General features: G+C 48.1%; 1 protein-coding gene across 1 annotated transcript in view; it reads left to right on the forward strand.

The window, feature by feature from the left end:
• The window catches only part of plekhg4b (pleckstrin homology domain containing, family G (with RhoGef domain) member 4B), an 85593-nt gene extending 72020 nt beyond the window's left edge, over positions 1–13573 (forward strand). The window contains exons 19-24 of the mRNA XM_090186994.1: positions 1035–1205; positions 1507–1684; positions 3263–3379; positions 6961–7251; positions 8300–8556; positions 13498–13573. Coding sequence (XP_090043120.1) covers positions 1035–1205; positions 1507–1684; positions 3263–3379; positions 6961–7251; positions 8300–8556; positions 13498–13542 — 1059 coding nt within the window. The 3' untranslated portion in view covers positions 13543–13573. The remainder of the gene's footprint in view (positions 1–1034; positions 1206–1506; positions 1685–3262; positions 3380–6960; positions 7252–8299; positions 8557–13497) is intronic.
• Positions 13574–17640: the final 4067 nt, after the last annotated feature.

Below are 17640 nucleotides of genomic sequence, written 5' to 3' on the forward strand. Positions count from 1 at the left end.
AGTAGAGCTGTAGAGCAGTAGAGCTGTAGAGCTGTAGAGCAGTAGATCAGTAGAGCTGTAGAGCAGTAGATCAGTAGAGCTGTAGAGCTGTAGAGCAGTAGATCAGTAGATTAGTAGAGTAGTAGAGCAGTAGAGCAGTAGAGCAGTAGATCAGTAGAGCAGTAGATCAGTAGATCAGTAGAGCAGTAGATCAGTAGAGCAGTAGAGCAGTAGATCAGTAGAGTAGTAGAGCAGTAGAGCAGTAGAGCAGTAGAGCAGTAGAGCAGTAGAGCAGTAGAGCAGTAGATCAGTAGAGCAGTAGATCAGTAGAGCAGTAGAGCAGTAGAGCAGTAGAGCAGTAGATCAGTAGATCAGTAGAGCAGTAGAGCTGTAGAGCAGTAGAGCTGTAGATCAGTAGAGCTGTAGATCAGTAGAGCTGTAGAGCAGTAGAGCTGTAGAGCAGTAGAGCTGTAGAGCAGTAGATCAGTAGAGCTGTAGAGCAGTAGAGCTGTAGAGCTGTAGAGCAGTAGATCAGTAGAGCTGTAGAGCAGTAGATCAGTAGAGCTGTAGAGCTGTAGAGCAGTAGATCAGTAGATTAGTAGAGTAGTAGAGCAGTAGATCAGTAGAGCTGTAGAGCTGTAGAGCAGTAGATCAGTAGATTAGTAGAGTAGTAGAGCAGTAGAGCTGTAGAGCAGTAGAGCAGTAGAGCTGTAGAGTAGTAGATCAGTAGAGTAGTAGAGCAGTAGAGCAGTAGAGCAGTAGAGCTGTAGAGCAGTAGAGCAGTAGAGCTGTAGAGCAGTAGAGCTGTAGAGCAGTAGAGCGTGGCACCGGCATTCAATTCCCACTGGGACCACCCATATGAAAAATGTATGCATATGAGACAGACAGAGAGAGAAAGAGAGAGAGAGAGAGAGACAGAGAATTGGCCATGTAAACATATGTTCCCCATGCCAATAAAGCCCTTAAATTGAATCGAGAGAGAGAGAGGAAATAGTTTGGAAGAAAATATCAGAGTAAGTCATGTGAAAGGTCTCCTCTGGTCTCTGCTGCTGTAGGTGAACCTGAAGGAACAGGGTCAGCTGAGGTGTCAGGATGAGTTCATCGTGTGGTGTGGCCGCAGGAAGTACCTCCGTCACGTCTTCCTGTTCGAGGACCTCATCCTCTTCAGCAAAAGCAAAAAGATTGAGGGAGGGTACGACCTGTACATCTACAAGCAGTCCTACAAGGTGACAACGACAACACACACAGAGGGTTTTAATATGTACTATGAAGTTATGAACTATGAAGTAATATGACGTTCTACCTTAAATCATTTCAGCCAGTTGGCTAACATTATGCTATGTTGTTGTGTTAAGGCAGTGATGTTTGTATGGTTTATTGTGAGGTGTGGAACCACAGTTAGCAGGGTTCTCCACAATGGAGGCGCTACACCACTATGTTCAGTTTGCTGTGCCACCATGTGAAATCTCAAAACCACCACAGTCAGTGTTTTCATGTAAAGGTGACTGTTTCTGGCTACTCATTCAGACGGCAGAGATAGGAATGACAGAGAGCGTGGGCGACAGCGGGCTGCGTTTCGAGATCTGGTTCCGGAGGAGGAAGTCCCAGGACACGTTCATCCTGCAGGCCGGCTCTGGAGAGGTCAAGGCCGTGTGGACAGCCATCATCGGAAAGATCCTCTGGAGGCAGGCGCTACGAAACAGGGGTGAGGAACCACGGCCACAGAGTGGGAGTCGTGGGTCCTATCTGGACATGAGCTCATCATCTCTGTTGTTGTGTTATGGAACAAGTGATTCCTCTCTATCTCTTGTCTGACCTGAGGCCTGTGTTGATAACCTTCTGTACCATTCATTAAGAGGTGGCATCTCTTGTCTGACCTGAGGCCTGTGTTGATAACCTTCTGTACCATTCATTAAGAGGTGACATGTCTCTTGTCTGACCTGAGGCCTGTGTTGATAACCTTCTGGACCATTCATTATGAGGTGACATGTCTCTTGTCTGACCTGAGGCCTGTGTTGATAACCTTCTGTACCATTCATTATGAGGTGACATGTCTCTTGTCTGACCTGAGGCCTGTGTTGATAACCTTCTGTACCATTCATTATGAGGTGACATGTCTCTTGTCTGACCTGAGGCCTGTGTTGATAACATTCTGTACCATTCATTATGAGGTGACATGTCTCTTGTCTGACCTGAGGCCTGTGTTGATAACCTTCTGGACCATTCATTATGAGGTGACATGTCTCTTGTCTGACCTGAGGCCTGTGTTGATAACCTTCTGTACCATTCATTATGAGGTGACATGTCTCTTGTCTGACCTGAGGCCTGTGTTGATAACCTTCTGTACCATTCATTAAGAGGTGACATGTCTCTTGTCTGACCTGAGGCCTGTGTTGATAACCTTCTGGACCATTCATTATGAAGTGACATGTCTCTTGTCTGACCTGAGGCCTGTGTTGATAACATTCTGTACCATTCATTATGAGGTGACATGTCTCTTGTCTGACCTGAGGCCTGTGTTGATAACCTTCTGGACCATTCATTATGAGGTGACATGTCTCTTGTCTGACCTGAGGCCTGTGTTGATAACATTCTGTACCATTCATTATGAGGTGACATGTCTCTTGTCTGACCTGAGGCCTGTGTTGATAACCTTCTGGACCATTCATTATGAGGTGACATGTCTCTTGCTGACCTGAGGCCTGTGTTGATAACCTTCTGTACCATTCATTAAGAGGTGACATGTCTCTTGTCTGACCTGAGGCCTGTGTTGATAACCTTCTGGACCATTCATTATGAGGTGACATGTCTCTTGTCTGACCTGAGGCCTGTGTTGATAACATTCTGTACCATTCATTAAGAGGTGGCATGTCTCTTGTCTGACCTGAGGCCTGTGTTGATAACCTTCTGTACCATTCATTATGAGGTGACATGTCTCTTGTCTGGCCTGAGGCCTGTGTTGATAACATTCTGTACCATTCATTAAGAGGTGGCATGTCTCTTGTCTGACCTGAGGCCTGTGTTGATAACCTTCTGTACCATTCATTATGAGGTGACATGTCTCTTGTCTGGCCTGAGGCCTGTGTTGATAACATTCTGTACCATTCATTATGAGGTGACATGTCTCTTGTCTGACCTGAGGTCTGTGTTGATAACCTTCTGGACCATTCATTAAGAGGTGGCATGTCTGGTTCTAGTTCAAGTCAACCTCAGGTACATCAAATGGAACCTCTCATTGTGTGTCTGATTGAGGGTCATAACGTGTTTATTCTCTTGACTACAGAGGTGCGCTTGAAAGAGATGGTTTCCATGGGGATTGGCAGCAAGCCTTTCATGGACATCAAGCCTAGTGATGCTGCCATTAGTGACCGAGCCATTGATTACATCATGAAGGGGTCAGGTGAGCTGTCGCTACGATATGTTATGATAACCTAATTTGCCTGGAAATTATTTTTGTGAGGTTAGCATACAAAATCCACAAAATAAATCTCTCTCTATCACTCCCTCTCACTCTCTCTCTCTCTTTCTTTGTTTCTCTCTGTTTGCTGAATGTGACTTTCAACAACATGTCTGCCAATGCAGCTGCTGATGAGAAAGGCTGATTTGTAAATGCTCTCTCTGCCAGGATAGGGGTGCGTTGTCAAGTTGACTGAATCAAAACACAACATCCCAACATCTCAGAGCACATCTCCCCTGTTCTCCCTTTAAACCCTTGAGATGTTCTGTTCCAGCTGAAATATCCTCTCAGAGTCTACATCTACACTCCTACTCCACCAGACAGCTGTTGTGTACTGACACAGTGTCCTGTTAGGAGGAATGAGGTTGTCTGGACTTGTGTCTGTCGCAGGTGATTTGTTGCATGGCAGATATCAAAGGATGTTGAAGTTAAAGCAGCAGATGGAGTCAGAGCTGGAGTCAGAGCTGAAGTTAAAGCAGCAGGGGGAGTCAGAGCTGAAGTTAATGCAGCAGAGGGAGTCAGAGCTGAAGTTAATGCAGCAGGGGAGTCAGAGCTGAAGTTAATGCAGCAGAGGGAGTCAGAGCTGAAGTTAATGCAGCAGGGGAGTCAGAGCTGAAGTTAATGCAGCAGGTGGAGTCAGAGCTGAAGTTAATGCAGCAGGGGAGTCAGAGCTGAAGTTAATGCAGCAGGTGGAGTCAGAGCTGAAGTTAAAGCAGCAGGGGAGTCAGAGCTGAAGTTAATGCAGCAGGGGGAGTCAGAGCTGAAGTTAATGCAGCAGGGGAGTCAGAGCTGAAGTTAATGCAGCAGGTGGAGTCAGAGCTGAAGTTAAAGCAGCAGGGGAGTCAGAGCTGAAGTTAATGCAGCAGAGGGAGTCAGAGCTGAAGTTAAAGCTGCAGGTGGAGTCAGAGCTGAAGTTAATGCAGCAGGGGGAGTCAGAGCTGAAGTTAATGCAGCAGGTGGAGTCAGAGCTGAAGTTAATGCAGCAGGTGGAGTCAGAGCTGAAGTTAAAACAGCAGGTGGAGTCAGAGCTGAAGTTAATGCAGCAGGGGGAGTCAGAGCTGAAGTTAATGCAGCAGGTGGAGTCAGAGCTGAAGTTAATGCAGCAGGGGGAGTCAGAGCTGAAGTTAATGCTGCAGGTGGAGTCAGAGCTGAAGTTAATGCAGCAGAGGGAGTCAGAACTGAAGTTAATGCAGCAGGTGGAGTCAGAGCTGAAGTTAAAGCAGCAGGTGGAGTCAGAGTTGAAGTTAATGCAGCAGGTGGAGTCAGAGCTGAAGTTAATGCAGCAGGTGGAGTCAGAGCTGAAGTTAAAGCTGCAGGTGGAGTCAGAGCTGAAGTTAATGCAGCAGGGGGAGTCAGAGCTGAAGTTAATGCAGCAGGTGGAGTCAGAGCTGAAGTTAATGCAGCAGGGGGAGTCAGAGCTGAAGTTAATGCAGCAGGTGGAGTCAGAGCTGAAGTTAATGCAGCAGGTGGAGTCAGAGCTGAAGTTAAAGCTGCAGGTGGAGTCAGAGCTGAAGTTAATGCAGCAGGGGGAGTCAGAGCTGAAGTTAATGCAGCAGGTGGAGTCAGAGCTGAAGTTAATGCAGCAGGTGGAGTCAGAGCTGAAGTTAAAACAGCAGGTGGAGTCAGAGCTGAAGTTAATGCAGCAGGGGGAGTCAGAGCTGAAGTTAATGCAGCAGGTGGAGTCAGAGCTGAAGTTAATGCAGCAGGGGGAGTCAGAGCTGAAGTTAATGCTGCAGGTGGAGTCAGAGCTGAAGTTAATGCAGCAGAGGGAGTCAGAACTGAAGTTAATGCAGCAGGTGGAGTCAGAGCTGAAGTTAAAGCAGCAGGTGGAGTCAGAGCTGAAGTTAATGCAGCAGGTGGAGTCAGAGCTGAAGTTAATGCAGCAGGTGGAGTCAGAGCTGAAGTTAATGCTGCAGGTGGAGTCAGAGCTGAAGTTAAAGCAGCAGGTGGAGTCAGAGCTGAAGTTAAAACAGCAGGTGGAGTCAGAGCTGAAGTTAATGCAGCAGATGGAGTCAGAGCTGAAGTTAATGCAGCAGGGGGAGTCAGAGCTGAAGTTAAAGCAGCAGGTGGAGTCAGAGCTGAAGTTAATGCAGCAGGTGGAGTCAGTGCTGAAGTTAATGCAGCAGGGGGAGTCAGAGCTGAAGTTAAAGCAGCAGGTGGAGTCAGAGCTGAAGTTAATGCAGCAGGTGGAGTCAGAGCTGAAGTTAATGCAGCAGGTGGAGTCAGAGCTGAAGTTAAAACAGCAGGTGGAGTCAGAGCTGAAGTTAATGCAGCAGGTGGAGTCAGAGCTGAAGTTAATGCAGCAGGGGGAGTCAGAGCTGAAGTTAATGCAGCAGGTGGAGTCAGAGCTGAAGTTAATGCAGCAGGTGGAGTCAGAGCTGAAGTTAAAGCTGCAGGTGGAGTCAGAGCTGAAGTTAATGCAGCAGGTGGAGTCAGAGCTGAAGTTAAAGCAGCAGGTGGAGTCAGAGCTGAAGTTAATGCAGCAGGTGGAGTCAGAGCTGAAGTTAAAGCAGCAGAGGGAGTCAGAGCTGAAGTTAATGCAGCAGGTGGAGTCAGAGCTGAAGTTAAAGCAGCAGGTGGAGTCAGAGCTGAAGTTAATGCAGCAGGGGGAGTCAGAGCTGAAGTTAATGCAGCAGGTGGAGTCAGAGCTGAAGTTAAAGCAGCAGGTGGAGTCAGAGCTGAAGTTAATGCAGCAGAGGGAGTCAGAGCTGAAGTTAATGCAGCAGGTGGAGTCAGAGCTGAAGTTAATGCAGCAGGTGGAGTCAGAGCTGAAGTTAAAGCAGCAGGTGGAGTCAGAGCTGAAGTTAATGCAGCAGGTGGAGTCAGAGCTGAAGTTAAAGCAGCAGGTGGAGTCAGAGCTGAAGTTAATGCAGCAGGGGGAGTCAGAGCTGAAGTTAAAGCAGCAGAGGGAGTCAGAGCTGAAGTTTTGTGATTTTGTACACAAAGAATACAAAACAAACAATGAACTCAAACACTAGACACAATGTAGCATCAACTCAAACACTATACACAATGTAGTATCAACTCAAACACTAGACACAATGTAGCATCAACTCAAACACTAGACACAATGTAGCATCAACTCAAACACTAGACACAATGTAACATGTACAGCTCAGATAAGACAAACAAGAGGAAGAATAGGAACGTGCTCTGCATTACCCCATGCTAGACTGACTGTCTGGCTAGTGTACTGTCCTCTCCTCTAACGTTACCCCACTGACAATGTTGTGTGTATACTCTTCAGAACTGTGTTCTATGGTTGTCCCGGAGTAGCCTGATACCTCCTGTATTCTGTGGTTGTCCCGAGTAGCCTGAAACCTCCTGTATTCTGTGGTTGTCCCGGAGTAGCCTGATACCTCCTGTATTCTGTGGTTGTCCCGGAGTAGCCTGATACCTCCTGTATTCTGTGGTTGTCCCGGAGTAGCCTCATACCTCCTTCCACGGAGACATGATCCATAGATAGAAATGTGTACAGTGAAATGTTCATGTTCTCTACCCAATCTTTCCTTCTCTCCCTCCAGAGTCCAGGACCAGGGCGTCCATCGCGGTGTCCTCCTTCGACCACTCCACGCCCTTTAAGCGGCCTCACTCCACCATCTCCAACAGTAGCACCTCCTCTTCCTCCTCCCAGTCCTCTTCCTCACTGCTGGGCTCCCTCAACCTGCACCTGTATCCCTCGCCTGCTCACCAGCACCCCCAAGCCCACCAGCACCCCTACCCCCTGGGCAGCGTACCCTCCTTCAGCCACTGGCCCTATGACTGCATTGAGGAGGACGAGCTGGAGCAGGACACGGGCAGCCAGCCTTCTATGAGTGAGTGACAGACAGCCTTCTGTGAGTGAGTGAGTGAGTGAGTGAGTGAGTGAGTGAGTGAGTGAGTGAGTGACAGACAGCCTTCTATGAGTGAGTGACAGACAGCCTTCTGTGAGTGAGTGACAGACAGCCTTCTGTGAGTGAGTGAGTGAGTGAGTGAGTGAGTGAGTGAGTGACAGACAGCCTTCTGTGAGTTATTGAGTGAGTGAGTGAGGTGAGTGAGTGAGTGAGTGAGTGAGTGAGTGACTGAGTGAGTGAGTGAGTGAGTGACAGACAGCCTTCTGTGAGTTATTGAGTGAGTGAATGAGTGAGGTGAGTGAATAAGTGAGTGAGTGAGTGAGTGAGTGGGTGAGTGAAAGACAGCCTTCTGTGAGTTATTGAGTGAGTGAGTGAGTGAGTGAGTGAGTGAGTGAGTGAGTGACTGAGTGAGTGAGTGAGTGAGTGAGTGACAGACAGCCTTCTGTGAGTTATTGAGTGAGTGAGGTGAGTGAGTGAGTGAGTGAGTGAGTGAGTGAGTGACAGACAGCCTTCTGTGAGTTATTGAGTGAGTGAGTGAGTGACTGAGTGAGTGACTGAGTGAGTGACTGAGTGAGTGACTGAGTGAGTGACAGGCAGGCCCTAACAGGTATCCATGTCTGAATCCCAAATGGCACCCTCTTCTCTATTTAGTGCACTACATTTAACCAGAGCCCTATACGTCTTGGTCAACCGTAGTGCACTATATAGGGAATAGGGAGCCATCTGGTATGCATCCCATGTCCTCGTCTTAAAGTGTCTTACTGTCCCTATCACATTACTAAGGATGTCTAATTCCTCTTTGAAACTGTGGTCCTGTTCCTCTCTGTCCCCCTGAAAGTCTCCCTGAAAGTCCCCCTGAAAGTCTCCCTGAAAGTCCCCCTGAAAGTCTCCCTGAAAGTCTCCCTGAAAGTCTCCCTGAAAGTCTCCCTGAAAGTCCCCCTGAAAGTCTCCCTGAAAGTCTCCCTGAAAGTCTCCCTGAAAGTCTCCCTAAACTAAATTACTATTGTATCTTCTGTGTGTTGTCCAACAGTCACAGAGAGCTCTGGGGAGACATCGTCCCAGTGTACCTCCAGTGACAGTGTGATGGGGCTGAGCAGCCTCTCCCTCCCCATCCCAGGCCACGGCCGCCCCAACATCATCATCGACGCCTTACCCAGCAACTCCACTTCCTCCTTCCTGTGTTCGTCCACGCCTCCCGGCTCCTCCCACCCTCAGATGGCCCCTCCCCCAGCCCTGTTCCCTAAGGACCAGGTCCTCCAAGCCCAGGGCAGCACCTTCATCACAGCAGTGAGTAGAATGGTGGTTTTTACACATAATAGTGACATTGTGTAGACGAGTTTAAAGTAGCTAACAGACGTGGGTTCAAATACTATATGAAATCATTTCAAATAGTTCATCTGTGCTTGATTGATCATACTTAATCTGTGCTTGATTGATCATACTTAATCTGTGCTTGATTGATCATACTTAATCTGTGCTTGATTGATCTTGCTTGGTTTAATGGATTATTAGAATAGTCCCAAGCACTTCAGGCAGACTAGAGCAAACGCTCAAAGTCATTAAAATATTTCAAATAGTATTTGAACCCAGGTTTGGTGGATCAGTAAAATATCTCTGTTCTTGCGCTGATTGCTGAATACTCTCTGTTGAAGTGGAGTATCTTCTGAAGGTTTTTATACACTAGGACATGAAGGATTCTGTTTATTCAGAGGTTTCCTAACTCATCCACTGTCATCCAACATCATCCTGTCCAATCAGGTTTCCTAACCCACCCACTGTCATCCAACATCATCCTGTCCAATCAGGTTTCCTAACCCACCCACTGTCATCCAACATCATCCTGTCCTATCAGGTTTCCTAACCCACCCACTGTCATCCAACATCATCCTGTCCAATCAGGTTTCATAACCCGCCCACTGTCATCCAACATCATCCTGTCCAATCAGGTTTCCTAACCCACCCACTGTCATCCAACATCATCCTGTCCAATAAGGTTTCCTAACCCACCCACTGTCATCCAACATCATCCTGTCCAATCAGGTTTCCTAACCCACCCACTGTCATCCAACATCATCCTGTCCAATCAGGTTTCCTAACCCATCCACTGTCATCCAACATCATCCTGTCCAATCAGGTTTCCTAACCCGCCCACTGTCATCCAACATCATCCTGTCCAATCAGGTTTCCTAACCCACCCACTGTCATCCAACATCATCCTGTCCAATCAGGTTTCCTAACCCACCCACTGTCATCCAACATCATCCTGTCCAATCAGGTTTCCTAACCCACCCACTGTCATCCAACATCATCCTGTCCAATCAGGTTTCCTAACCCACCCACTGTCATCCAACATCATCCTGTCCAATCAGGTTTCCTAACCCACCCACTGTCATCCAACATCATCCTGTCCTATCAGGTTTCCTAACCCACCCACTGTCATCCAACATCATCCTGTCCAATCAGGTTTCCTAACCCACCCACTGTCATCCAACATCATCCTGTCCAATCAGGTTTCCTAACCCACCCACTGTCATCCAACATCATCCTGTCCAATCAGGTTTCCTAACCCACCCACTGTCATCCAACATCATCCTGTCCAATCAGGTTTCCTAACCCACCCACTGTCATCCAACATCATCCTGTCCAATCAGGTTTCCTAACCCACCCACTGTCATCCAACATCATCCTGTCCTATCAGGTTTCCTAACCCACCCACTGTCATCCAACATCATCCTGTCCAATCAGGTTTCCTAACCCACCCACTGTCATCCAACATCATCCTGTCCAATCAGGTTTCCTAACCCACCCACTGTCATCCAACATCATCCTGTCCAATCAGGTTTCCTAACCCACCCACTGTCATCCAACATCATCCTGTCCAATCAGGTTTCCTAACCCACCCACTGTCATCCAACATCATCCTGTCCAATCAGGTTTCCTAACCCACCCACTGTCATCCAACATCATCCTGTCCAATCAGGTTTCCTAACCCACCCACTGTCATCCAACATCATCCTGTCCAATCAGGTTTCCTAACCCACCCACTGTCATCCAACATCATCCTGTCCAATCAGGTTTCCTAACCCACCCACTGTCATCCAACATCATCCTGTCCAATCAGGTTTCCTAACCCACCCACTGTCATCCAACATCATCCTGTCCAATCAGGTTTCCTAACCCACCCACTGTCATCCAACATCATCCTGTCCAATCAGGTTTCCTAACCCACCCACTGTCATCCAACATCATCCTGTCCAATCAGGTTTCCTAACCCACCCACTGTCATCCAACATCATCCTGTCCAATCAGGTTTCCTAACCCACCCACTGTCATCCAACATCATCCTGTCCAATCAGGTTTCCTAACTCACCCACTGTCATCCAACATCATCCTGTCCTATCAGGTTACCTAACCCACCCACTGTCATCCAACATCATCCTGTCCAATCAGGTTTCCTAACCCACCCACTGTCATCCAACATCATCCTGTCCAATCAGGTTTCCTAACCCACCCACTGTCATCCAACATCATCCTGTCCAATCAGGTTTCCTAACCCACCCACTGTCATCCAACATCATCCTGTCCAATCAGGTTTCCCAACCCACCCACTGTCATCCAACATCATCCTGTCCAATCAGGTTTCCTAACCCACCCACTGTCATCCAACATCATCCTGTCCAATCAGGTTTCCTAACCCACCCACTGTCATCCAACATCATCCTGTCCAATCAGGTTTCCTAACCCACCCACTGTCATCCAACATCATCCTGTCCAATCAGGTTTCCCAACCCACCCACTGTCATCCAACATCATCCTGTCCAATCAGGTTTCCTAACCCACCCACTGTCATCCAACATCATCCTGTCCAATAAGGTTTCCTAACCCACCCACTGTCATCCAACATCATCCTGTCCAATCAGGTTTCCTAACTCACCCACTGTCATCCAACATCATCCTGTCCTATCAGGTTACCTAACCCACCCACTGTCATCCAACATCATCCTGTCCAATCAGGTTTCCTAACCCACCCACTGTCATCCAACATCATCCTGTCCAATCAGGTTTCCTAACCCACCCACTGTCATCCAACATCATCCTGTCCAATCAGGTTTCCTAACCCACCCACTGTCATCCAACATCATCCTGTCCAATCAGGTTTCCCAACCCACCCACTGTCATCCAACATCATCCTGTCCAATCAGGTTTCCTAACCCACCCACTGTCATCCAACATCATCCTGTCCAATCAGGTTTCCTAACCCACCCACTGTCATCCAACATCATCCTGTCCAATCAGGTTTCCTAACCCACCCACTGTCATCCAACATCATCCTGTCCAATCAGGTTTCCCAACCCACCCACTGTCATCCAACATCATCCTGTCCAATCAGGTTTCCTAACCCACCCACTGTCATCCAACATCATCCTGTCCAATAAGGTTTCCTAACCCACCCACTGTCATCCAACATCATCCTGTCCAATCAGGTTTCCTAACCCACCCACTGTCATCCAACATCATCCTGTCCAATCAGGTTTCCTAACCCACCCACTGTCATCCAACATCATCCTGTCCAATCAGGTTTCCCAACCCACCCACTGTCATCCAACATCATCCTGTCCAATCAGGTTTCCTAACCCACCCACTGTCATCCAACATCATCCTGTCCAATAAGGTTTCCTAACCCACCCACTGTCATCCAACATCATCCTGTCCAATCAGGTTTCCTAACCCACCCACTGTCATCCAACATCATCCTGTCCAATCAGGTTTCCTAACCCACCCATTGTCATCCAACATCATCCTGTCCAATCAGGTTTCCCAACCCACCCACTGTCATCCAACATCATCCTGTCCAATCAGGTTTCCTAACTCACCCACTGTCATCCAACATCATCCTGTCCAATCAGGTTTCCTAACCCACCCACTGTCATCCAACATCATCCTGTCCAATAAGGTTTCCTAACCCACCCACTGTCATCCAACATCATCCTGTCCAATCAGGTTTCCTAACCCACCCATTGTCATCCAACATCATCCTGTCCAATCAGGTTTCCTAACCCACCCACTGTCATCCAACATCATCCTGTCCAATCAGGTTTCCTAACCCACCCACTGTCATCCAACATCATCCTGTCCAATAAGGTTTCCTAACCCACCCACTGTCATCCAACATCATCCTGTCCAATCAGGTTTCCTAACCCACCCACTGTCATCCAACATCATCCTGTCCTATCAGGTTTCCTAACCCACCCACTGTCATCCAACATCATCCTGTCCAATCAGGTTTCCTAACCCACCCACTGTCATCCAACATCATCCTGTCCAATCAGGTTTCCTAACCCACCCACTGTCATCCAACATCATCCTGTCCAATCAGGTTTCCTAACCCACCCACTGTCATCCAACATCATCCTGTCCTATCAGGTTTCCTAACCCACCCACTGTCATCCAACATCATCCTGTCCAATCAGGTTTCCTAACCCACCCACTGTCATCCAACATCATCCTGTCCAATCAGGTTTCCTAACCCACCCACTGTCATCCAACATCATCCTGTCCAATCAGGTTTCCTAACCCACCCACTGTCATCCAACATCATCCTGTCCAATCAGGTTTCCTAACCCACCCACTGTCATCCAACATCATCCTGTCCAATCAGGTTTCCTAACCCACCCACTGTCATCCAACATCATCCTGTCCTATCAGGTTTCCTAACCCACCCATTGTCATCCAACATCATCCTGTCCAATCAGGTTTCCTAACCCACCCACTGTCATCCAACATCATCCTGTCCAATCAGGTTTCCTAACCCACCCACTGTCATCCAACATCATCCTGTCCAATCAGGTTTCCTAACCCACCCACTGTCATCCAACATCATCCTGTCCAATCAGGTTTCCTAACCCACCCACTGTCATCCAACATCATCCTGTCCAATCAGGTTTCCTAACCCACCCACTGTCATCCAACATCATCCTGTCCAATCAGGTTTCCTAACCCACCCACTGTCATCCAACATCATCCTGTCCAATCAGGTTTCCTAACCCACCCACTGTCATCCAACATCATCCTGTCCAATCAGGTTTCCTAACCCACCCACTGTCATCCAACATCATCCTGTCCAATCAGTCATGTCATTCCAGTGGAGTGAAGAGTGAACATTGCAGCCATTGGCTCTCCCTGGTTTCTCTCTCACCAGCATTTTGTGTGTTGTTTTGTTTTTGCCAGAGCAAGACCTCTCATATTACAATAGGCCTCTCTACAGTGGTCTGACTCACAGAGCGAGAGAGAGCTGTTTAGCTCAGTAAGTAATTGGGTCTGGCCAGAGTGAGCGTGGCCTGTGTCGTGGTGTTCTGTTTGGTTCACAGCCTTATTAACAACTGTGGGGATCTCCCTCTGTCCGTACCATGAATACAAATCTGTGTGCAAACATGCTTTGTGTGCGCGTGTGCGTGTGCGTGTGCGTGTGCGTGTGTGTGTGTGTGTGTATGCATGGCAGTGTCCTGCTAGGGTTAAATGACTGCTGTGTTGGTCCAGGAGTTTCCCCTGACCATGTGACCTGACCAGTTCACACTCCGTGTCCTAGTGATGGATGATTTGTTGTGTCAAGCTTTTGGGTTCTCTGGTCCGTCTCTGGTCTCTGGTCTCTGGTTTCATGTCTCAGGTCTCATGCCTCAGGTCTCAGGTCTCATGTCTCAGGTCTCATGTCTCAGGTCTCTGGTCTCATGTCTCATGTCTCAGGTCTCAGGTCTCATGCCTCAGGTCTCTGGTCTCATGTCTCATGTCTCAGGTCTCATGTCTCTGGTCTCATGTCTCTGGTCTCATGTCTCATGTCTCAGGTCTCAGGTCTCATGCCTCAGGTCTCTGGTCTCATGTCTCAGGTCTCATGTCTCAGGTCTCAGGTCTCAGGTCTCAGGTCTCTGGTCTCATGAGACCTGAGACATGAGACATGAGACATGAGACCAGAGACCTGAGACATGAGACATGAGACATGTCTCTGGTCTCATGTCTCATGTCTCATGTCTCATGTCTCATGTCTCAGGTCTCATGCCTCATGTCTCATGTCTCATGTCTCAGGTCTCATGTCTCATGTCTCATGTCTCATGTCTCAGGTCTCAGGTCTCATGCCTCATGTCTCATGTCTCTGGTCTCTGGTCTCTGGTCTCTGGTCTCAGGTCTCAGGTCTCAGGTCTCTGGTCTCTGGTCTCTGGTCTCTGGTCTCTGGTCTCTGGTCTCTGGTCTCATGTCTCATGTCTCTGGTCTCTGGTCTCTGGTCTCTGGTCTCTGGTCTCTGGTCTCTGGTCTCTGGTCTCATGTCTCTGGTCTCATGTCTCATGTCTCATGCTCCTCTGTGTGCTTCTGCCATGTGTGCTCTAGCATGTTACATAGCTGTATGTTTGCTCTGCTTTTGTTGGCGTTGTTGATGCACGGTCATTATGTTAAAAGGTTCACTTGTTGTTTATACCTCAGCTCAGCAGCTAGGGGGCAGCAGATCATTGGTGATCGGTTCACTTGTTGTTCATACCTCAGCTCAGCAGCTAGGGGGCAGCAGATCATTGGTGATCGGTTCACTTGTTGTTCATACCTCAGCTCAGCAGCTAGGGGGCAGCAGATCATTGGTGATCGGTTCACTTGTTGTTTATACCTCAGCTCAGCAGCTAGGGGGCAGCAGATCATTGGTGATCGGTTCACTTGTTGTTCATACCTCAGCTCAGCAGCTAGGGGGCAGCAGATCATTGGTGCAGAAATCTGTTATAATAAAAAGTTATGACAGTACTACATTGTAATCGTCTACTCTTACAGTCAGTCAGTCATAAGACGTCAAAGGAGCCTAATCAATAGATGTACAGTCTAGATGTTAGACAGTCATGTTAAATCAACCTTTCTCTAGCTCAGTAGTAACCAGTTGGGGTTGGACATTTACAATGTTTGACAGTTTGTGAATCCTTTTTGTTAACCCTGTCAATGTGTCTTCCTCTTCTAGCTGTGATGCCACTGCACTGAGAACTGGTGTTACGGAGGATCAGTAAGGACTTGAGTGAGGAAGCTATCCTGTTAAGCATGCTCAGTGACGCCTGTAACACTGGGCACTCTACTGTGTCTCTACTGGACTCTACTGTGTCTCTACTGGATTCTACTGTGTCTCTACTGGACTCTACTGTGTCTCTATTGGACTCTACTGGTCTCTACTGGACTCTACTGTGCCTCTACTGGTCTCTACTGTGTCTCTACTGGACTCTACTGAACTACTGGACTCTACTGTGTCTCTACTTGTCTCTACTGTGTATCCACTGGACTCTACTGGACTACTGGTCTCTACTGGACTCTACTGGACTCTACTGGTATCTACTGGACTCTACTGGACTCTACTGGTATCTACTGGACTCTACTGGACTCTACTGGACTACTGGTCTCCACTCTGTCTCCACTGGACTCCACTGGACTCTACTGGTATCTACTGGACTCTACTGGACTACTGGACTCTACTGTGTCTCTACTTGTCTCTACTGTGTATCCACTGGACTCTACTGGACTACTGGTCTCTACTGGACTCTACTGGACTCTACTGGACTCTACTGGACTCTACTGGACTCTACTGGTATCTACTGGACTCTACTGGACTCTACTGGACTACTGGTCTCCACTCTGTCTCCACTGGACTCCACTGGACTCTACTGGTATCTACTGGACTCTACTGGACTCTACTGGTATCTACTTGACTCTACTGGACTCTACTGGACTACTGGTCTCCACTCTGTCTCCACTGGACTCTACTGTGTCTTGACTGGACTCTACTGGATTCTACTGGTCTCTCTGGACTCTACTGTGTCTTGACTGGACTCTACTGGACTCTACTTTGTATCTACTGGACTACTGTGTCTCTACTGGTCTCTACTGGACTCTACTGGTCTCTACTGTGTCTCTACTGGACTCTACTGGACTCTTGACTGGACTCTTGACTGGACTCTACTGTGTCTCTACTGGACTCTACTGGTCTCTACTGGTCTCTACTGTCTCTACTGGACTCTTGACTGGACTCTACTGGATTCTGAAAACAACAGACACATAACAGACCACTATGACAATAGACACATAGCAAACCACTCCGACAACAGACACACAACAGACCACTCTGACAAAATACCACTCTGACAACAGACACACAACAGACCACTCTGACAGCAGACACACAACAGACCACTCTGACAACAAACACATACCAGACCACTCTGACAACAGACACACAACAGACCACTATGACAACAGACACATAACAGACCACTCTGACAACAGACACATAACAGACCACTCTGACAACAGACACACAACAGACCACTCTGACAACAGACACACAACAGACCACTATGACAACAGACACACAACAGACCACTCTGACAACAGACACACAACAGACCGCTATGATAACAGACACACAACAGACCACTCTGACAGCAACAGACACTCGCCGTTGAGACCGATGGCCTTTGGCATTTCAGAACGATGTATTGAAAATGTAACATTGCTATGTATGCAGTACTTAAAGAAATAGTTTCACCAATGCTGGTACGTCGCGTTCTGACTGTATATGTGTTTTAATGAACTAGATATGTATCACTGTTTATAATGTAGAATATTTGTTTTATTATGTCTTATTCAAGGAAGCAAACAGATGGAAAGTACTCAGCAGACAGCCAGACAGACGCTAGTGGGGATTCACTACCAGCTATTCAGCAGACAGCCAGACAGACGCTAGTGGGGATTCACTACCAGCTATTCAGCAGACAGCCAGACAGACGCTAGTGGGGATTCACTACCAGCTATTCAGCAGACAGCCAGACAGACGCTAGTGGGGATTCACTACCAGCTATTCAGCAGACAGCCAGACAGACGCTAGTGGGGATTCACTACCAGCTATTCAGCAGACAGCCAGACAGACGCTAGTGGGGATTCACTACCAGCTATTCAGCAGACAGCCAGACAGACGCTAGTGGGGATTCACTACCAGCTATTTAGCAGACAGCCAGACAGACGCTAGTGGGGATTCACTACCAGCTATTCAGCAGACAGCCAGACAGACGCTAGTGGGGATTCACTACCAGCTATTCAGCAGACAGCCAGACAGACGCTAGTGGGGATTCACTACCAGCTATTCAGCAGACAGCCAGACAGACGCTAGTGGGGATTCACTACCAGCTATTCAGCAGACAGCCAGACAGACGCTAGTGGGGATTCACTACCAGCTATTCAGCAGACAGCCAGACAGACGCTAGTGGGGATTCACTACCAGCTATTCAGCAGACAGCCAGACAGACGCTAGTGGGGATTCACTACCAGCTATTCAGCAGACAGCCAGACAGACGCTAGTGGGGA

The sequence above is a fragment of the Oncorhynchus mykiss genome, chromosome 2 (genome assembly GCF_057628025.1).
Source record: "Oncorhynchus mykiss isolate SJ-2025 chromosome 2, ASM5762802v1, whole genome shotgun sequence".
Lineage (NCBI taxonomy): Eukaryota > Metazoa > Chordata > Actinopteri > Salmoniformes > Salmonidae > Oncorhynchus > Oncorhynchus mykiss.